At 35.5% G+C, this 23,372-nt stretch overlaps 1 protein-coding gene and 1 pseudogene across 1 annotated transcript; one reads left to right on the forward strand and one right to left on the reverse strand.

Annotated features, from left to right (window-relative positions):
• The first annotated feature begins 1,411 nt into the window (after nt 1-1,411).
• On the forward strand, nt 1,412-10,999 carry LOC139867809 (aromatic aminotransferase ISS1-like; annotated as a pseudogene).
• Nucleotides 11,000-12,583: 1,584 nt separating this feature from the next.
• LOC139867128 (pentatricopeptide repeat-containing protein At1g15510, chloroplastic) lies at nt 12,584-15,346 on the reverse strand. The gene has a single exon (XM_071855462.1). The coding sequence runs from the start codon at nt 15,344-15,346 to the stop codon at nt 12,692-12,694; it is 2,655 nt and encodes an 884-aa protein (XP_071711563.1). The 3' UTR covers nt 12,584-12,691.
• Nucleotides 15,347-23,372: the final 8,026 nt, after the last annotated feature.

Genomic DNA, 23,372 nt, shown 5'->3' on the forward strand with positions numbered 1-23,372 from the left:
AAATAAATGTCTTGTAACAAATTTGGTCAAATGTTGTATGCTCACAAATCTATAAAATCAAATATATCAATATACGGTAGATCGTTTACATTTATTTACACACATCGATGACATATATAAAGGAAGTTAAATCGGGGCGTCTTTTAAAATAATTTTTAGGGCCCATTTTATATTTCGAACAGGGCCTCCAAAATTTATGAGACGGCCCTGCGAAATACCCTGCCGAGTATTTCAAGCGACGCTTTTGCATGAGTGAACTTCTTTTCCTAAGAATTGTCTAAGTATAACTAATTACTTTGAACGACATATACTTGCTCACTCTACATTCTTTCAACAACAATCAGCTGCCGGTGACATAGCTTGTTTTACTACAATTTTAAAAGTGACATTCACATTACATCAATTGACATGTGACACATCACCGGATACTTTGACGAGTATTTACAAATGTCTAAATGTCTGAGTAGACGTCGCGTGAAACTTTACAAAATTTTAGAAAATGCATTATTGAATTATACGCAAATGTGTATATGAGAGAGCCCAATCAAGAAGACATAGAAAGATTGAATGCGAAACATGAAGAGCTTCATGGCCATCCGAGAATGATCTGTAGTATGGAATATATGCATTGCACTTGCGCAAAATTTCCAAGTGCATGAAGAGGTCAATACATTTGAGGTGATCACCATTATCATTATCCGACGATTATGCTTGATCATGCTGCATCATATGACTTGTGGATTTAGCATACTTCTTTTGGGGTTGCGCGATCATAAAATGACTTAAATATGCTAAACTATAGTTCGTTATTCAACTCCATGATATATAACACTGCGGCCCAACTCCCATATACAATATTTGATGTGGATTATCAAAGATGAAACTATCTCGCTAACGAGATTTACCCAACATGGGCATTATTCGTTATTAGATTTTCAAGCGTTGTCGATTCAAAGCGCTCTTATTTTACGCAAAAATAAGATGTTGCAAGCAAAGATATCGAGACAACTTTTGGTGACCTAGAAGGTCGTTGAAATATTCTACAACAAAAAGTTAGAGCTTACAAAATAAGCGCAATTTAAAGATTATGCATGCATTATCATATCGCTTAACATGGTCACTAAATTATGATGTCATAATTTTAGAATAGGACATAGGACAAAAAGGTTATTTTCTAAACAAAATTTGTTAACCATATTTTGAAGCGCAATTGTGGGAGATTCCATCGTCAGATGGAGTCTGTATCCTGCAATAATACTTGACTACAAATTTGTTTTTTTCCATCATAATTCATAATTATTTTTTTTTCTAAGAAAGAAGAAAGGAAAACATTTTTCTAACTACAGTATAGTGTATATTACAAGCCAATAAAAGTGTATTTTATAGATAAGATACGGAATTTGGCTGGACTAATAAGAATTGAAAGAGTTTTTGTGTGGCTGCTACTTGTTTATTTGTGGTAATGTTTGTAACTGTAGCTGTGCATGATAATTTTCATGCCTTTGTATCTTGTAACTTTCAATATTAATAATAAAATTCAAGTTGTTTCTCAAAAAAACAAATTTAAAAAGGATTGAAAGATGGGTTCTTATGAAATGTTGGCAAAAAGGGCTGTGTTTATTGAACAACCAGTTATGGTTCAGGTCAACTTCTCAATCTTTTAGCCCTACAATTTAGTAATCCTAATTGGCATTTTGTGGGTTTTGTATTTGGGTATTGTAATTCAGGGTGTTTTTGATGTGGGTTTGTTAATATTTCTTGTTTTGGGTGTGAAAGATTTGGTCTTTTTTATCTTTGGGGATATGTGTGATTATTTTATAAATGTTAAATTGTGTTTGATGTTTGCAGCTAAATGAATTGCTTAGAGATGTCAAGGGTGCTATATGTCACAACCCAATAAGTTCGTGGCCCAACCCACTAAGATTATGACCCAATTAAGGGTTTTAACCCAAGAATTTCATGGAAGGCCCAAGAACATCATGGAAGCTCCCTAGAACTTTTCCATGAGTTCTTCCATGGAATGGTATGGAATGTTCATGGAAATATCTATCTCCATGTATATACTTGAAGTTTCTAGTACTTAGATCCTAACCATTGATTTAGATTAATCTTAGCCATCCATTTTGTGTTAGAAGTAGTATAAATAGGGGTGGTCTCATTTGGCACACCACACCTCAAATCTCAAACATTCTCTCTTGTAAAGCATTCTCAAGCAATATAAGTATTTTCTTCAATTCCACTTGTTCTATAATATTTTCTCTTTTGGTTACTTGAATCATTTAAGGTCCGAGTAAGGCTGACTTAGTAGAGACTAAGTGCCGCACGTGAGCTTATCGAGATAAGTCCGTGACATTTGGTATCAAGAGCAAGGTTGATTCAAGGAGATGGCAACCGAGACCGAGAAGAATGTGAGCGCAACAAGTGGTGTGATGGGTGATGAGACTCGTGGTCGGGTAGAGACTCGCCAAGGAGCCAAGAAGAACCGAGGTATGTCCAAAGACTTTGTCGCAAACTTGGACAAGAGGATCATGGATGTAGAGACATCCATGGACGACGTGAAAGCAAAGGTCGAAGACGTCCACCAACGTTTGGATGGTTTGGACGGGGACTTTGACGAATTGAAAGATGATTGCAAGAGTGCAATCAACGTGCTAGACGTTGACATGCGACGTGAGATCCATGACTTAAGGGGTATGCTCATGGGTGAGATTACGAAGTTGCGAGGCGAAATGGAGGGGGAGGTCTCCACTATTCACCAACGCCTCGTGGATTTACAAACTAACATGAACTCTTGTTTGAGATTCATGGCTAGTGGGGGTGGCAACACTGGATGCAATGCTCTGAAGGTGGACGTTCCCAAGCCGTCACCGTTCGTGGGGAAGCGGGAAGCCCGAGCGGTTGATGATTTTATATGGGAGATGGAACAATACTTGGAGGGAGTCAACATAGTGGATGATGCAATGAAGATCAAGACGGCAACCCGTTACCTGAAGGATACCGCAGCGTTATGGTGGCGTCGTCGATATGGAGATATCGAGAAAGGTACGGTTACTATTGATACTTGGGATGATTTCCTTACTGAACTTAAGAATCAATTCTACCCCAAGAATGCTCAAAAGGATGCGATGAGTCGTCTACGTAAATTACATCATTCCGGGACGATTCGGGAGTATATTAAAGAATTCACGAACCTTAGCCTGGAGGTCCCAGATATTCCCGATGATATTCTTCTCTTCTATTTTCTCGATGGTTTGCAACATTGGGCTAAAACGGAGTTGGAGAGACGAGGAGTCCAAGACCTTGCCACCGCAATTGCTCAAGCGGAGGCATTAGTCGACCATGCTAATATGAAAGATTCGTTCAAGTCAAAAGATAAAAGGGTGAGCCATGAGAAAGGTGGGGGAGATAAGCCCGCCCAATCAAGGAATGATAATACACGTAAGCCACCAACCGGGAATAACAAGAGCATAAAAACTTCTTACAAGAATGATGGATGTTTCATATGTGATGGACCGCATAGAGCCCGAGATTGTCCGAAGAAAGCTAGCCTTCATGCTATGGAAGCTCAAAAGGCGGGTTGTCAGGATGAGGAGCGGTGCATAGGATCAATGCATATCCTCAACGCAATCAAGGCCAAGACGGAGATACCCAAGGTAGTGGCTAAAGGACTCCAATTCGTAGATATTAACATTTGTGGAGATCGGGTACGAGCTTTGGTGGATACGGGAGCAACTCATAACTTTATCTCCACCGATGAAGCCAAAAGGCTAGGACTTAAGGAAACAAAAGAGAGTGGCATGATGAAGACGGTGAACACGAGTGCTAGACCGATTAGTGGGGTGGCTAAAGACGTATATGTGAAGATTGGAGAATGGGAAGGAATGATTGATCTCTCGGTCGTGCCTATGGACGACTTCAAGTTGGTACTTGGGATGGAGTTCCTAGATAAGGTACGTGGTTTCCCTATGCCGTTTGCTAATTCACTGTGTATCTTGGATGGTGAGAAGACTTGTATGGTGTCAACCGAACGTGGAAGCAAGAGTGCATCCAAGTCACTTTCGGCCATGCAATTCAAGAAGGGGTACAACAAGAATGAGACATGCTATTTAGCGGTAGCAAAGCAAGAGACGGTCGAAGATAAGGGAAAACTAGAGGTACCCAAGGAAATTGAGAAGGTCCTCGATGAGTTCAAGGATGTCATGCCCAAGGAGTTACCAAAGAAGTTACCACCTAGGAGGGAGGTTGACCATGCGATCGAGTTGGAGCCGGGATCAAAACCACCTTCCAAAGCCCCATACCGAATGCCACCACCCGAGTTGGAGGAGTTGCGAAGACAACTCAAGGAGTTGCTGGATGCGGGATACATCCGACCGTCAAAATCCCCGTATGGTGCTCCGGTACTATTTCAAAGAAAGAAGGATGGGTCTTTGCGGATGTGTATAGATTACCGGGCACTTAACAAGGTAACTATTAAGAACAAATACCCAATCCCACTTATTGCTGATTTGTTCGATCAACTTGGGAAGGCGAGATACTTCTCCAAGTTAGACTTGAGACCGGGATATTATCAAGTCCGAATTGCCGAAGGAGATGAGGCTAAGACCACATGCGTGACGAGGTATGGCGCTTATGAATTCCTAGTCATGCCCTTTGGTTTAACCAATGCCCCTGCCACATTTTGTACTTTGATGAACAAATTATTCCACCCGTTCCTCGACAAGTTTGTCGTGGTGTACTTAGATGACATAGTCGTATATAGCGACACCATGGAAGATCATGTGAGGCACTTGAAACAAGTTTTCCAAGTACTAAGGGATAATGAGTTGTATGTGAAACTAGAGAAATGCTCATTTGGATTAAAAGAGGTGGAATTTCTTGGACATCGAATAAAAGATGGGAAGTTGCTGATGGACGGGGCTAAGATCAAGGCAATCCAAGAGTGGGAGGCACCAACCAAGGTTACTGATTTACGATCTTTCCTTGGTTTAGTAAACTACTATCGTCGTTTTATCAAGGGATACTCGGCGAAAGCGGCTCCATTGACAGAATTGTTAAAGAAGAACAAAGCTTGGTTGTGGGATGAGACATGTCAAGCAGCATTTGAAGAGTTGAAAGGAGCGGTCATGGAAGAACCGGTGTTGAGACTTCCGGATGTGACCATTCCGTTCGAGTTACACACAGACACATCGGACTTTGCTATTGGAGGAGTTCTAATGCAAGAGGGTCACCCGATCGCATTCGAAAGCCGGAAACTTAACGAGGCGGAAAGGAAGTACACTGTGCAGGAGAAGGAGATGACGGCGGTGGTTCATTGTTTGAGGACATGGAGGCATTATCTTTTGGGATCAAGGTTCGTGATCAAGACGGATAATGTGGCAACGAGTTATTTTCAAACCCAAAAGAAGTTGAGTCCCAAACAAGCTCGTTGGCAAGACTTCCTAGCCGAATTTGACTATGTGTTGGAGTATAAGCCTGGGAAGGCCAATGTGGTAGCTGATGCCCTAAGTCGTAAGGCGGAGTTTGCAGCGATCACAAAACCACAATTCTTCCTTCAAGATCGTATAAAGGAGGGATTAGAGCATGATCCTATAGCCAAAAACCTTGTTGGATTGGCTCGAGATGGGAAAACGCGAAGGTTTTGGCTCAAGGGTGATCTATTATTCACCAAAGGAGACCGGTTATATGTGCCTAAGTGGGGTGATCTTAGACGGACAATCTTGAAGGAGTGTCATGATTCAAAGTGGGCTGGTCATCCAGGTATCAAGAGGACACTGGCATTAGTTGAAGGCACTTATTATTGGCCAAGGATGGAAGACGACGTAGAGACGTACGTGCGAACATGCCTAATATGCCAACAAGATAAGATAGAGCAACGCCAACCAGGAGGACTATTACAGCCGCTACCTACACCGAAAGGACCATGGGAGAGTGTTTCCATGGACTTCATTACTTGCTTACCTAAGTCGGAAGGGTGTGGGAGTATTATAGTCGTGGTAGACCGGTTTTCTAAGTATGGTACCTTCATAGCCGCATCATCCGAAGTTACCGCGGATGAAACCGCAAAACTATTTTTCAAGAATGTGGTGAAGTATTGGGGGATACCGCATGTGATAGTAAGTGATCGAGATCCGAGGTTCACAAGGCGTTTTTGGACGGAGTTGTTCAAGATCATGGGGACGGACTTGAATTTCTCCACGAGTTTTCATCCCCAAACGGATGGACAGACGGAAAGGGTGAATGCACTATTGGAGCTCTATCTTCGACACTATGCAAGTGCAAATCAACATGATTGGGCTAAGCTTCTTGATATTGCTCAGTTCTCTTATAACATGCAAAGGAGTGAGTCCACGGGGAAGAGTCCTTTTGAGTTGGTGACAGGACGCCAACCATTGACCCCGAATGCTTTGGCCGCTTCATATGATGGAAGCAGCCCAGCCGCTTATAGAACGATGAAGGAGTGGCACGAACAAGCCGACTTGGCGCGAGCATCACTAGATAAGGCGGCCAAGAAAATGAAGAAATGGGCGGATGAGAAAAGACGACATGTTGAGTTCAAAGTTGGGGACCAGGTGATGGTGAAGCTTTTACCTCAACAATTCAAAACATTTAGGAAGGTGCACAAAGGATTGATCCGGAGATATGAAGGCCCATTCCCGGTAATTGGACGTGTTGGGAACGTATCTTATCGAGTTCAACTACCGCCCAAGTTAAAGATTCATCCAGTCTTCCACGTAAGTTTTCTAAAACCTTATCATGGGGACGAGGAAGACCCAGAACGAGGAGTTTCCAAACGAGCACCAATGGCAGTTGCGACTTCGTTCGATCGTGAAGTGGAAGATATCTTGTTGCATCGAACGGTACGGAGACGAGGTGTGCCGAGCTATAGAGAATACCTGGTTAAGTGGCGTAACTTGCCCGATAGTGAGGCAAGCTGGGAAGCCGAAGACTTATTGTGGCAGTTCACAGACAAAATCAAGAAGTATCACGAGGATCACACGACGAGGACGTCGCGAGCTTAGGTGGGGGAGAATGTCACAACCCAATAAGTTCGTGGCCCAACCCACTAAGATTATGACCCAATTAAGGGTTTTAACCCAAGAATTTCATGGAAGGCCCAAGAAGATCATGGAAGCTCCCTAGAACTTTTCCATGAGTTCTTCCATGGAATGGTATGGAATGTTCATGGAAATATCTATCTCCATGTATATACTTGAAGTTTCTAGTACTTGGATCCTAACCATTGATTTAGATTAATCTTAGCCATCCATTTTGTGTTAGAAGTAGTATAAATAGGGGTGGTCTCATTTGGCACACCACACCTCAAATCTCAAACATTCTCTCTTGTAAAGCATTCTCAAGCAATATAAGTATTTTCTTCAATTCCACTTGTTCTATAATATTTTCTCTTTTGGTTACTTGAATCATTTAAGGTCCGAGTAAGGCTGACTTAGTAGAGACTAAGTGCCGCACGTGAGCTTATCGAGATAAGTCCGTGACATATATCTCTAGCTCAGGTTGCTCATTTTTCACTTTTTTCCACTTGTTTATTTATTATTATTTATAATGTAATGTAATATATAAAAATAAATATAAACAGTACATTCTAAGATATTAAATTAATATATTTAATATTAAATTAATATTAAATTAACTTGCAATTGGAATTGGATTGGATTGTGTGTTGTTGAAACAATGATGAACAAATCTCAAGAATTTTTGAAGAATTGACTATTTTTTTGAGGAATTAGTGTTTTGAAGCATAAAATCCAAAATGTAAAACTAGAATTGAAGCTCTTGTTATTAAAATGGGAAATTTTGGTTTCAAGGCTTGTGGTTTTCTCAGCTGAATTCGTATGAAATGACATGTTTGACTAGTTTTTTCATTAATTTGATTATTATATTATATATATATATATATATAATATATATATATATATTTTTTTAAAAAATAGGGTGTTGTGTACTGGCAACCGCCCAAACCGGCTTTAGAGAAGGTGCAAGAGCTTGTTTGGGAGCCTTCAATCAGTCGTTATGGCGCACATGAAGGTCTACCCGAGCTTACGGAAGCTTTGACTAAAAAGGTCTTATAATAATTTGACCTTCATATCAAATTATCAATATATTCTTATTGCTTTGTTTATATTTGCAGTTGCGCGAAGAAAATAAGTTATGCAAATCCTCAGTGATGGTTACTTCAGGTGCAAATCAGGTAGCTGTTGTTAATTTCCTTGAACGGGATCTTAAATTAATGTAAATCTATTTAATAATGTGATTTGTTTACAAATTTCTTTGTTTCAGGCGTTTGTGAATATTGTTCTTACGCTGTGTGATGCTGGGGATTCGGTAGTTATGTTTGCTCCATACTATTTCAACGCTTATATGGCATTCCAGATGGCAGATGTCACTAACATTTTGGTGGGTCCCAGTCATCCTGATACACTTCGTCCGGACGCAGGTTGAAGCTTTACTAAAGTGTTCTTTTTTCCTGTTTTCCAGCCCTTATTAGGTGTTGAGTTACTATGACTATTCTAGAAGAAAGTTGAAGATGTACGATAATCTTGGTAATATGGTAGAACAAATATTTGCCATGTAAGCTACAAGAACATCGAAATTTGGGTTGTAGGAGTAACGGGTCAAGATGGGTGATTTTGATACATGCCAAAACGAGTCGTTAGTTTGACCATGTTCACTTTTTGTTTGATGTTTAGATAAGTTAAAGTTATTTCGTGTTTTGTCTGATGAATATAACTGAAAAATCTAAACTAGAATAGTGAATAATCAAATTTTCTGAGTAAGGTGATTAGCAGGCTGTAGGCATTAACGATACAATTTGAAAGACATTCAACCTGTTTGTTTTCTTCGACCCGTTTGACCCATTTCATTTCTAGCTACATGTACTTGTCTTACCTGTTGTAGAAAAGATAGTTATCTGATTTGACCTTTTATTATAAGTAAATGCGTCAATATTGTCACCTCTATGTAAGTGTCTCCAAATCAAACTACATAAAATGCTGCTTACACCCAATTTTAAGTGAATTTATCTTTATCTTTATCATTAATCATTAATTAATTAATCTATGTATCTTTGTTTCAACTTTTTGTTATGTTGTATATCTATTTATCTATGATCTATGATCCAAGAAACCTTGTATATCATTGAAATGTACTACCTTTTATAATTTATGAACTTTAGATTGGCTAGAAAAAACGTTACGGGAAACGAAACCAACACCAAAGCTTGTTACAATTGTTAACCCTGGTAACCCTTCTGGAACTTGCATCCCAGAAGCCCTTCTAAAGGTACATTTTCTCTCGTAATTTTTATATTATTATATTTATTATTATTATTATTATTATTATTATTCTCTAGTGTCATGGTTCTACTGATTCTATCTCTGACAATATTAAACCGCTCGTTTTGTTGGGTTTGCTAGAGAATATCAGATATCTGCAAAAATGCTAGATGTTGGCTTCTTGTAGATAACACATACGAGTAAGTAACTTCAAGAATATATTTGAAAGTCATAAACCTATAATCACCTTTTTTCATCATAAGTAGCAAAATGAGTGGGTCGAGTTACCCGAATAAAACTTTGTTGATATTTAATTATAACTAGTAAACAGGTACTTTCTGTATGATGGTTTGAAGCACTCTTGTATTGAGGGAAATCACATTGTCAACATTTTTTCGTTCTCTAAAGCTTACGGGATGATGGGTTGGCGAGTTGGTTATGTAAGTATCATCTTATTATTTACGTGATATAAGTTTATGATTCAACTTAATTTGTTACTTCTTGTGGGGTAGAAGTGGGAAAACAGGCGGGTCAGGAAGGACAGGGTAATGGGCCAGATTGGGTTCGCTTGCGTGGGTCGACTTGACCCTCAACACTCTTTGCCCAAAACTTTGAACCTTCTAATAAACAATTTCTCAATTCGTGTGTTAAATATGTTAACAAAAATCACATTATCTCGGTAACTCCTGTATAATTTTTATGATTTTGCTAACAACACCCCCCTTAGAGTTGTCGTTAACATGCATAAAAAAAGGTTATGCATGGTGGTTACATGATGACTTTATAGAGGCGGTTATTCCATCGTACACAGAGGCGGAACATATATAGGACAAAAGGGGTATCCGACCCGGCTCGATTTCGTGGAAAAAAGATTTTATACTAACTTTTTTTTTAACTAAAAATAAGGCTATTTTAGTGTGTACCCCTCATCCATTAGTTTCGCCCCATCTCGGGTCGGGTTCAAGTTCTGCGTCACTGATCGTACAACCCTCTTATGCATGTTAACGACAGCCCTAAGGGCAGCTGTCGTTAGCAAAATCCATATTGTTTTAATATATATATTACAAAAATCACATAATCATTGCTAAATATTTGTTACTGCAGATAGCATAGGTTGAGGGTTTAGCACAACTTCTTAAAATCCAAGATAACATACCCATTTGCACTTCAATAATCTTGCAACGACTAGCCCTTCACTCAATGGAAGTGGGTCCACAATGGGTTACGGATCAGGTCAAAGAACTAGTCAAGAACCGGGAACTTATTGGGGATGCATTATCACCATTGGGTGAGGGTGCGGTGAAAGGTGGAGACGGAGCCATGTTCTTTTGGGCCAAGTTACCGAATAAGTTTGTTGATGACTTTGAAGTGGTGCGTTGGCTTGCTAATAAGCATGGTGTGGTTCTAGATCCAGGAACCTCGTGTGGGGGTCCGGGTCACGTTAGAGTCTCGTTTGGTGGTCTGGTGGAGAAAGATTGTCGTCTTGCGTCCGAAAGGTTGAAGAAAGGGATGGAAGAATTGGTCAAAGATGGAATGGTTTGACTATGATTTATAATGTTGTGCAAAATCTTTTGATATTGATTTTCAAGAATTACAGTAGGTTTCATAAAGATTTAATATTTATAATATGTAGAAAGGTTATGCTTAAACTTAAAGTCTTTTTTTTTTTCTGGAAAGATTTCAGAAAGATATGAATTCTATGCATTTGATTAGTAGTTAACACTTGAACAAAGGAAACCAAGAAACAAACAACAGTATTATAACTAACATAATTCAACTTTGTAGCCGATGCATTACATACTATTACTAACTCATAACTAAATAAACACTACTTATCATAACACTCATACGGATCCACAAATACACACACAACTATGGCGATCTAGCCATGACGGACACTCATGGCTAGACGGTGCCTATGGTGTTAGTTAAAAAGATAATAAACGGATAAGGTTTTTCCTTTCAGACTATTCGAAGAAGGGGAGTATTTTTCACTAAGATGTACACGGCCTAACCGGATTATCCCGCGATCGTTTCCGACACAGAGTAAGAAAAGAATCTTAATTAAAAAAAACTTACAATCTAGTTTTGGTTTGTTATATACTGCAAACGGCTTTAAAATGGGCCCAAATGTATATACTACATGGTTGCAACCTCCTATATTGTTTCTCTAAAAACCAAATCCCTATATAACTATTAGAAAAAAAAGGGTGGCAGATGAATGTGGATCAACGCAACCCAATCCAATCCAACATGTTTGGGCCGACCCTAAATATCTACCAAATCAACATGTTACCAAACCATTCTGACATGTATAATGAAAACAATAAGAAACAAAAATGAATCAAAAATTAAGTCATTAGGAGTATACTGATAGGGTTACCTGCATAGTGGTGTCATATATGGAGGCAAATTCCATTAAAGCTCCACTCTTACCTGCAACTCAAAAATATGATCAAATTGCACATGTAAAACACACACACAAAATAACAAAAAAACAACATTAACAATCAACTTTTTTGTTTCTTTAGTATACCATGGTATCAACACCATCTTTGATGGGTCCCTAATCCAATCGTGTAGCTGCAAAATTTGCTAGAAACTGCACTAGAAAATTGATTATAGCAGCTCATAACATACCGGAAACTTATCATTAGAGGAATAAGCAGAAGCGGGCAACAATGCATGACAATGAAAACAACAAAAATATAATCGGGGTCTTGTATATTATTATCAGGATAAACAAATAATATGGCAAACGAAATATACAAAAAAATAGAACTACTTTAATTAGTAATTAATAAACACGTGCACCAGCAAGGCAGCAACGAGCAAACGTTATACTAATGGATGTGTGAAACCACCATCTAGAGGTAGACATTTCAACCCATCAACAATAAATGGGTCAACTTGGATTATAATTTACCTAAAATATGTCATATGGGTCGAATAAACGTGTTAGCTAAAAGTGAAAGTGTGAGACAAATGAAATGCGCCGAACGAGTCGAACAAGGTGCAGGTGCCCATAGTCTGAGTTTAAGGCATACAGCCTCCTATATTGTTTTATATACATTTTTTCTTGTATCAGTGTTTAGTGTAGTGAATATTTAAAATAGTAGACATTAATAGCACTTGTGGGTCAACCTGACCAGGCCCATTTCGCCCAGTACTAAAATGTGACATGTTTAAACCTTTAACCCACCCGCTTTGAACACCTACCCAACCCGCCCATTTTGCATCCTCTTGCGCTAACAACTTCATGTGTGTACAACAGAAATGTAAATAGCATGTTGTTTGAATATAGCCCTGTTGAATAATTACAAGTATAGAATTATACCATAACTATAAACTATGTACATCAATGGATCTCTTATGTTTACATCACAAAATTGTTTCTTTCATAACGAATTTGTTAGCTTATAACCTTCATCTCCACAAGAACATAAACCATTCTTAAAAAGATGAAAACATTCAGTATCCCTAACCGAAATCTCCCTCCTTACAACTTTCGATATTAACTTCACCAAATTATGACAATTTTCACACATGTATAAATTCTTCGTTACTCGTATAGGCATACCAGGAACAGTATTTATCAGACCAAATCCAACCGCCAATTTTTCACTATGCCCACACAAAATATCCGCCTTCGAAACATCAACCGAATCACCATTAAACTCATCAAACTCCATCTTATCATAAAAACCATCCAAAACCGCGTTTATTTCATTCAATTGCGGATGGCTTTTATCGCCGGTTAAAAACGCATGAACACTTCCGTTAACTTCAACCCAACAGCAACCCGGATCGACGGTAACACCTTTTTCTCTCATTAAAGTTTTAATCTTTGAAACTTCATCCCATTTACCTATATCAGCATAAAAATTGCACAATAGTTTATAATACCCGACCCCTTCGGGTTCAATTAACCCGATTAATTTACGGGCTGCAATTTCACCCAACTCAACATTTCTATGTATTCTACATGCATTTAACAACGCTCCCCATATCGCTTCATCAGGTTCAATAGGCATATTCATAATAAACGAATACGCTTGTTTGAGGTTACCTGCACGACCTAGTAAATCAATCACACAAGCGCAATGTTTAACGTTCGGGATTATCTTATAACGTTCTTCCATGATACTAAAATATGCTAATCCGTTTTCCACCATTCCTGATCTACTGCAGGCACATAATAACGAGATAAACGTAACTGGGTCGGGTTTAACATCCGATTTCACCATTTTGTTAAACAAATCAATCGCGTCTAGCCCATTTCCTCTTTGGGAGTAGCCCGTTAACATTATATTCCAAGAGGAAACATCTTTTTCAACTGAATAATCGAACAAGTTACATGCATTATTCATACTGTCACACTTTACATACATGTCAAGAAGTGCATTCTTTACAAATCCATCAAACAAGAGTCCACGTCTTAACGTGTACGCGTGTATCTCTTTTCCAAACATCAAAGCTCCTAATTTAGCACATGTCGAAATTATGGCAGTTAGTGTAACCGAATTCGGGTTTAAACTGAGTATCATATTTCTAAAAAAAGTAACCGCCTCTAGGTTCCGATTATTGTCCTTGAAACCAAGGATAATAGAAGTCCAAGATATAACATTCTTGTTATGAATCTTTTGAAACACCTCTAAAGCTTTATCAATAAGCTTACATTTGGAATACAAATCAATTAACGCGTTGGCTACTATGACATACGATATCAGCCCATTCGTTTTAGCAAACTCGTGTAGCTCGATACCTAAATCTAAAAGTCGTAACGAAGCACACGCAGATACAGCACTAGCAATGGTGATCTCATCAGGTGTTACACCTTCTATTCTCATATTCTTGTAGACTTTTATAGCCTTTTCGGGTAGCCCATTTTTCTCATAACCTGAAATTATCGATGTCCAAGATACAACGTCTTTTAATCGAATTCTTTTAAAAGCTTTTTCAGCTTCTTCCCAAGCTCCAACACTCGCGTAAAGCTGTATTAACGAGTTATCTATAGAAACATCGTTTCTAAACTCTCTTTTTGTAGCATAACCATGAACTGCTTTTCCTAATCTCTCGTCACTAATAACCTCACAAGCAGAGATTACACTAGTTATAGTCATTAAATCCGGATTTATAGAACAATTAATCATTTCACGAAACAAATATAGGCCTTCTAGAAATTCGTCATTTTCAAAGTACCCCGAAATCATCGCATTCCACGATATCGTATCCTTCACAGACATTTTATCAAACACTAACCGTGCATTATATAGATCTCCACATTTCATATGCATACTAACTAAGGAATTATTCACATCGATATCCAATCCAAACCCGAATCTCAATACATGAACATGAACCTCTCGGCCCCTAACTAAATCCGGTACACCACCACAAGTTTTCAAAACACTAGCAAAAGTATAAACATCGGGCTGAACCCCGGCCCACAACATTCGATGATACAAGTTCAAAACCTCATCAAAGTACCCAGCTTTACAATACCCACTAATTAAAACATTCCAAGAAAACACATTTCTTTCAGACATTTTACCGAACACATACCATGCATTCACTAAATTACCCAACCTAACGAACATACTTAACAATGAATTCCCAATTCTTAATCCCAATTGGGTATTGGATTCTTGAATCAATTCATAAACTTGACACCCTTCAGACTCTGCTCGCTTTCGCTCACAAAGATCGACCAAAGTAATGTACGTTTCTTCATCGATCACGATTCGATGTTTCTTCATCAAATTTAGATAAACCAAAGCTTGTTTTAAGTTACCTTGAAGACAGAGGTTGATAATGAGGGGATTTGGGTCGCTAATGTTGATGGAATCGGAGTTTATTACGTTTATTTTGTGGTTTTTTGTAAGGGGAAAATGGTTGTGTTTGTGTGTATTGTTATGTGATGATGGAATTGAGAAATTTAGGGATTTGGAGATGTGATTATTATGGTGAAGAGTGTTTGAAAAGGGTGAAGAAAGTGTGTGGGTTTTAGCAGAGACCGCCATTTGTGTCGTAGTAGTAGTTGATACCTGCATACCGGATTTTCAAATTTGGCTCTTAAATCATAAGGAAAGAACTAATAAGGGGTCCAAATGCATTCGGTCCATTTTAAGATAACAAGCGCTCAGCCGCGCGTTGTGGTGGCCACCTCTAGTTTACGTAAAACTTTTTTTAGCATTCAATTATATATTCTAATAGGAATATATTAAAGCAAAACAGTTAATGTAACCTATAAGACAATAATTCATTTTAACATAGTAAATATCTTATACAATTGCAAAGAAACATATCGTCATATATTACTATATGAGTTGTAACAATTAATTATCTTGAGCAGTCCAAATTATGTTGTATAATATTTATTTTTAGATGTATCAAATTAATTGTTATAAATAATTACTATATTTATGTAGCTAGTATTAAAAAAAGTCATCACGTGCTCCCTTCTCTATTCCTCTGTTACTTGAAAATCTACCCATCTCATTTTGCCTTTTCCATTTGATTCTCTGGTCTCCGGTCTTCTTCTCAGGTAACCATTTACAATATCTTCCGAATATTTGTTCTATGAGTCTCTACATTTTTGTTAAATCTGCCTTCTCTCATGTGTCTCGCCTAAAACATGATTTTTTCTCGGCGTCGTTTCGGTTTCTAGTATCCTCCGAACGTCCGGACTTTTCTTCTTTCTTTCCTTTTTCCGTCGCTGATATCTTTTGTTCCCACTGAAGAACACATCTATACTACATGGAAAAACTCAAAAAAAATTGCGGGATATATATATATATATATATATATATATATATATATATATATATATATATATATATATATATATAGGCAGTGCGCTTCAGACCGATTGCTGGTAAAATTGTACGTTATAAATATGCTGCGAGTTAATTTGTGTAGGTGGTGTCTTTTTATTTCGCTAGGAAAATGAAAGTATTTGCATTTAAAGTTTGGGGTGAGTTTATGAGGTTTTTTTAGATCTAAAAGCTATGTGAGTAGGTTCTAAAAATTGCGTTGCCGGAAGTATGGCGGTTAGATGTTGTTGAAACAAAGACGAAAATAGTTTGGGATGGAAAAAAAAATACAAAAAGGTTACTATTGAGAAATAGTAACCATATTTGCTCAAATGTAATATTATTAATGTTACTATTTCACTTAATATACTTTTAGCATTTGACATTGATGTATGATGTATAATGTATATGTATATATATAATATATATAATTAAAGAAAACAATAATTGATAACTTCAATCACAGAAGTTAAACCAAAAATTAATCATCAATCAAAATAAACAATCCTCAGATAGATTACACAGTAAAGAAAGAACTCTCTGTTACACAACAGTTCACAATAAGTGAACAAAACTACAAAGATTAACTTCAAGATGAAGATTAATCTAAACCCTAATGTGATGAACAAACGAGAGAGAAACCAACTGCCAGAGAGAAAAAGAAATTGATACAGAATGGAATAATTTTATAAATTAACTCAATACTCTCTTTTATAATGCCAACATAGTTGGGCTCTTTTCTTCACACTTGAGCTTCTGTCACAATTGAGAGTGCAATAATTTAAATAATAACTTAGTCCATTGGGCTTCTTATCTTTAACTATCAGAACTGCACATCAACCCTTATTGAATCAATAATTCAGCTTTGGTCCTTCAGTTCCATGTAACTCAGCCAACAAAGGACATCACAACAATCTGCAATAAATAATCTTAACCCAGAAGTAAGAACAATGCATTTAGGTTCACCATGTTAGATTAAGTGAATTATTTGTGTAATTTAATACTCCCCCACAATCTAAACATGGTAGCTATCAACCAATGTTAATTTTTCACAAAACACTTTATGTTGTTCACAAGTCAAACTTTTTGTAAGAATATCATAAATGTTTTCAGAAGTATCAATCTGTATAGTATGAATAACACCTTTTTCAATTTTTTCTCGTACAAAATGTAAATCAATCTCAAAATGCTTTGTTCTCTCATGAAAAACAGGGTTTTTTTGCTATTTGTAGTGAAGATTTGTTATCGCATAAAATTTTAACTGGTAAGTTTGTTTTTACATTCAAATCTTTTAAAATTTTTAGAATCCAGATTATTTCACAAGTTACTGAAGCTAAGGCTCTATACTCAGCTTCAGTTGAAGATCTTGAAACTGTTGACTGTTTCTTTGACTTCCAAGAAATTAAAGATTTTCCAAGAAATACACAAAACCCTGTTACAGATTTTCTTGAAAAACTGCATTTTCCATAATCTGAATCAACAAAGGCAGAAAGATCATACCTATCATACTTGCTCAAGAAGATACCTTTACCAGGAGTTCCTCTTAAATATCTCAAAACTCTCATAGCAGCTTTAAGATGTGATGCCAAAGGAGAATGCATGTGTTGACTCAGACAATGTACAGTGTATGCAATATCAGGTCTAGTTAAAGTTATGTATATTAACTTCCCTGCTAACTTTTGATATTCACTTATATTGTCAAGCAAGTAATCAGACCTACTATGTTCATGTGAATTAGTAAAAACAATACCACTTTTCATTGGTGTTGCAGCAGGTTTATTAGTTAACATACCAAATTCAGATATGACCTCTAAAATGTATTTTCTTTGTGACAAACAAACACCACAATCATTATCAACTAATTCAATTCCCAAGAAATATTCCAAATTTCCTAAGTCTTTTATTTTAAATTTTATGCTCAAATAAGTTTTGCAATCTTGAATATCTTTCAAACTACTTCCAGTAATAACAATGTCATCAACATATACTAACAGGTAAATGCATGCATTACTAGTAAATTTCACAAACAAAGAGTAGTCATTAACACTTTTAACAAAACCATATTCATAAAGAGCATCACAAAATTTTTCATTCCATTTTCTTGGTGCTTGTTTCAAGCCATACAAGGACTTAACCAATTTACACACTCTTTTGTCATCTTTATTAAAAAATCCTTCAGGTAAGGTCATATAAACATCTTCATATAGGTCACCATACAAAAAAGCATTATTAACATCTAATTGAAACAATGGCCAGTTTTTACTAATTGCAACAGTGATTAGTGTTCTGACAGTGACCATTTTTACAACAGGACTAAAAGTTTCATCAAAGTCTAGACCTTCTCTTTGGTTAAAACCCTTAGCAACTAACCTTGCCTTATATCTCTTAATTTCACCAGTTGACTTATGTTTTATTCTAAAAACCCACTTACAACCTATTGGCTTTCTTCCTACTGGTAAATCAGTCAAATACCATGTTCCATTTCTATTTAATGCTTCAATTTCTTCATTCATGGCATTTACCCAGTTCTGATTGAGAGCAGCCTCTTTGTAGGTGTTAGGTTCACAGTCTTTTGACAGGTTAGAAATAAAACAGAAGTTTTCAGAACCAAGTTTTGAAAAATTTACAAAATTGTTCAAACCATATTTAACTTTACCATCAAGAACAAAATTCTTCAACTTAGATGGTAAATTACTTTTTCTACTTGTTCTTCTTAAAACAGGTTCTGTTATAACTGGATCATTATATTTTCAAAACATTTTCATCAGTATTTTGTTCAGTTTCACTATTAGTACCCTCAGGGACAGTGTAATCACTCTCATCATTGGAAGTTGCAGGTACATCATTAACATTTAAATCAATTGATTTATTTATTGAAGTGTGGTTGCTATCATCCATAAGACTGTCTCTCCCTTCATCATTGGGATTTAAATCATTTTTAGCCTTTTTTGACACTAATTCATTTTCATCAAAGTAAGGTGAATCAAAAAAGTTTATGTGATTTAATTCACCTTCAGTAAACACAGTTTTGTAAACAGAATCAATTTTGAAAGGAAAAATGTGTTCATAAAATTTTACATCTCTGGAAATTAAAAAACTTTTTGTTTCCAATGAAAAAAGTTTATACCCTTTTTGAACACTAGAGTAACCCACAAAAACACATTTTTGAGACCTTGAAGAAAATTTATCACTAACATTTAAAAACAGTTGAAAAACAAAGACATCCAAATGATTTTAGGTGGGAGAGATTTGGACTGTGACCATACACCAACTCATAGGGGTAACTTCCATTCAGAACAGCAGAGGGTAGCCTGTTAATCAAGTAAGTAGCATTTAATATACATTCAGACCAAAGATAAAGAGGAATTATGTGACAACCCAGAAATTTTCAACCAAATTTAAACTTTATCTTTATATTATTCCGACACGATAAGCAAAGTTTGTAAAGTTGAATATCAAAAATTTTGGAATTACGTTCATGTAATCAATTACCCTTTGACCGTGCTCGACGATTCATGAACATTTATGTGTATATGGTTATGTATATATAATATATATATGTATATATATACAGTTATATTAATTGAAAACGTTATCAAAGTGTTAAATGTATAATACTTTACATGAACGTATATGTTCGATATATTTATTGACGGAATTAAAATATAATATCAAATGATTGAATTATCAGATACATTGAAATATAATTACGGGTCTCTGTTGAGAGGTCCACTTTGATTTAGGAAACCTTTCATTTTTAACGGTATGCGGAATAATTGGTAAAGTGATTTACAAGTAAGAAATGTGTCAAATAACGAAAGCTAGACAAACGTTAGTGGTGAAATGAATTTCATAATATTCGATTGATATATTTTCAATCATGCGAAAATGTTTTTCGATACAATAGGAATTGATTATTAAAATGTTTTTGTTTGAATAATTTAATTTGAATATATACAATAAGTTATAATATTAACTATTAGAATTAGATATTTAAATAACTTACAACGTGTATTATATTTACTAATGATGATATTAGAATTATGAAAGTGATATAAAAGAGGACTAAAAGCTATTAGACAAATTAATTAGGAAATAATGAGTATAAGTATCATGATGAAATTAAAGTATTGTAAGATATTGATTCAGATAAAAATATCGTTTTCATTATTTTTATCATTATTATTATTATTAAGAAAAGTATCATGAATATAAAACTATCATTTTTATTAAAATTATCATTTTAATAGAAATATCATTTTTATTATAAAATATCATTATTATTATCATTTTAGTGTTATTATTATTAAAAATTATCATTTTGAATAGAATTAGTATTTTTATAAAATATTATTATTATTATAGTTAATAATAAAAAGTATCGTTATTATTAAAATTATCATGATTAGAATTATCATTTCATCATAATTAATATCATCATTAGTAAATATAAATATTGTTATTATTAGAAGAATAATAATAATTATTATTATTACAAAATAATACAACTTTTATTTTTTATTATTATTATTATTATCAATATTATTTTACCAAATAAAAATGTGATACAAAGATATTTTTACCACACGTAATATAATTATATTAATAATACATACCACAATATTTTTATGATATTAAGCGAACTTTATAAATTTTATTACTTGAGATATATAAAAGTATATTTTTATCATATATAAATTTTAATATAAATTTTTATTTATTAATAAATGACTTGTATTATTTACTCTATTAAAAATTTGATAAATATATTTAAATATAGATAACGACTATATTTATGTATATAATAAACATGTATAGATTTTGGAAGTCATTTTGGGTCAAATTGACTTTTGTTGACTTTTGCATGATAATCTCGAGCATTAGGATTGTGATACACTATGACTTGACCTAAATTGTTAGACAGATATTGACCAATATATATATATATATATATATATATAGACTTTTGTTGACTTTTACATGATAATCTCGAGCATTAGGATTGTGATACACTATGACTTGACCTAAATTGTTAGACAGATATTGACCAATATATATATATATATATATATATATATATATATATATATATATATATATATATATATATATATATATATATATATATATATATATATATATATATATATATATATATATATATATATATATGTAACACCCCAGCTTAACATGACCACAATATTGTCCGCTTTGCCCGCAGGCGCACGGCTTTTTCTTGGCGACCACACACGATAAGCACTTTCCCAGGAGGTCACCCATCCTGGTAGTGCTCTCGCCCGAGCACGCTTAACCATAACGTACTCGCACTTTTACTCAGCCTGTGATCCCAAAACGCGTTGTGTCATTTAAGCGTGGGTATTACCTTATAATCCCATGATCACTCATGTATGTGGGCGATGTGGGATTTGCCTAGGGTGTTACATTCACCCCCCCTCAGGGACTCATCGTCCTCGATGAGGTTTGCCCCACCACCCCCAACGGCACATGAGTGGCTCTGATACCATTCTGTAACACCCCAGCTTAACATGACCACAATATTGTCCGCTTTGCCCGCAGGCGCACGGCTTTTTCTTGGCGACCACACACGATAAGCACTTTCCCAGGAGGTCACCCATCCTGGTAGTGCTCTCGCCCGAGCACGCTTAACAATAACGTACTCGCACTTTTACTCAGCCTGTGATCCCAAAACGCGTTGTGTCATTTAAGCGTGGGTATTACCTTATAATCCCATGATCACTCATGTATGTGGGCGATGTGGGATTTGCCTAGGGTGTTACAATATATATATATACACTTAAAATAGATTCGTGAATCCGAGGCAAACCCTACACTTGTTCAATGCCGTCATATATATTTTTACTACAAAATACAGTATTGTGAGTTCATTTGATTCCCTTTTACTCTTTATATTTTTGGGACTGAGAATACATGCGCTATTTTTACAACTGTTTTATTAAATGCCTTTGAAATCTATATTTTTTGACTGAGAATACATGAGATGCTTTTATAAATGTTTGACGAGATAGACACAAGCAAAACATTCCTCGAATGAATTATTATACAGACAGAAGTTCTGTTGATTATTATTGAATTAGTTGGACGTTATAATTGCCACTAATTGATGTGAATATTTCCCCTTGATTATTATAGCTTGGTAACCTAAGAATTAGGAAACGGGTATGGCCTGAAATGTCCCGTTCTTATTGATTAAAAACGTTCCATATTAATTGATTTCGTTGCGAGGTTTTGACCTCTATATGAGACATTTTTCAAAGACTGCATTCATTTTTAAAACAAACCATAACCTTTATTTCATAGATAAAGGTTTTAAAAAGCTTTACGTAGATTATCAAATAATGATAATCTAAAATATCCTGTTTACACACGACCATTACATAATGGTTTACAATACAAATATGTTACAACAAAATAAGTTTCTTGAATGCAGTTTTTACACAATATCATACAAGCATGGACTCCAAATCTCGTCCTTATTTAAGTATGCGACAGCGGAAGCTCTTAATAATCACCTGAGAATAAACATGCTTAAAACGTCAACAAAAATGTTGGTGAGTTATAGGTTTAACCTATATATATCAAATCATAATAATAGACCACAAGATTTCATATTTCAATACACATCCCATACATAGAGATAAAAATCATTCATATGGTGAACACCTGGTAACCGACATTAACAAGATGCATATATAAGAATATCCCCATCATTCCGGGACACCCTTCGGATATGATATAAATTTCGAAGTACTAAAGCATCCGATACTTTGGATGGGGTTTGTTAGGCCCAATAGATCTATCTTTAGGATTCGCGTCAATTAGGGTGTCTGTTCCCTAATTCTTAGATTACCAGACTTAATAAAAAGGGGCATATTCGATTTCGATAATTCAACCATAGAATGTAGTTTCACGTACTTGTGTCTATTTTGTAAATCATTTATAAAACCTGCATGTATTCTTATCCCAAAAATATTAGATTTTAAAAGTGGGACTATAACTCACTTTCACAGATTTTTACTTTGTCGGGAAGTAAGACTTGGCCACTGGTTGATTCACGAACCTATAACAATATATACATATATATCAAAGTATGTTCAAAATATATTTACAACACTTTTAATATATTTTGATGTTTTAAGTTTATTAAGTCAGCTGTCCTCGTTAGTAACCTACAACTAGTTATCCACAGTTAGATGTACAGAAATAAATCGATAAATATTATCTT

The sequence above is a fragment of the Rutidosis leptorrhynchoides genome, chromosome 9, assembly GCF_046630445.1.
Source record: "Rutidosis leptorrhynchoides isolate AG116_Rl617_1_P2 chromosome 9, CSIRO_AGI_Rlap_v1, whole genome shotgun sequence".
NCBI lineage: Eukaryota > Viridiplantae > Streptophyta > Magnoliopsida > Asterales > Asteraceae > Rutidosis > Rutidosis leptorrhynchoides.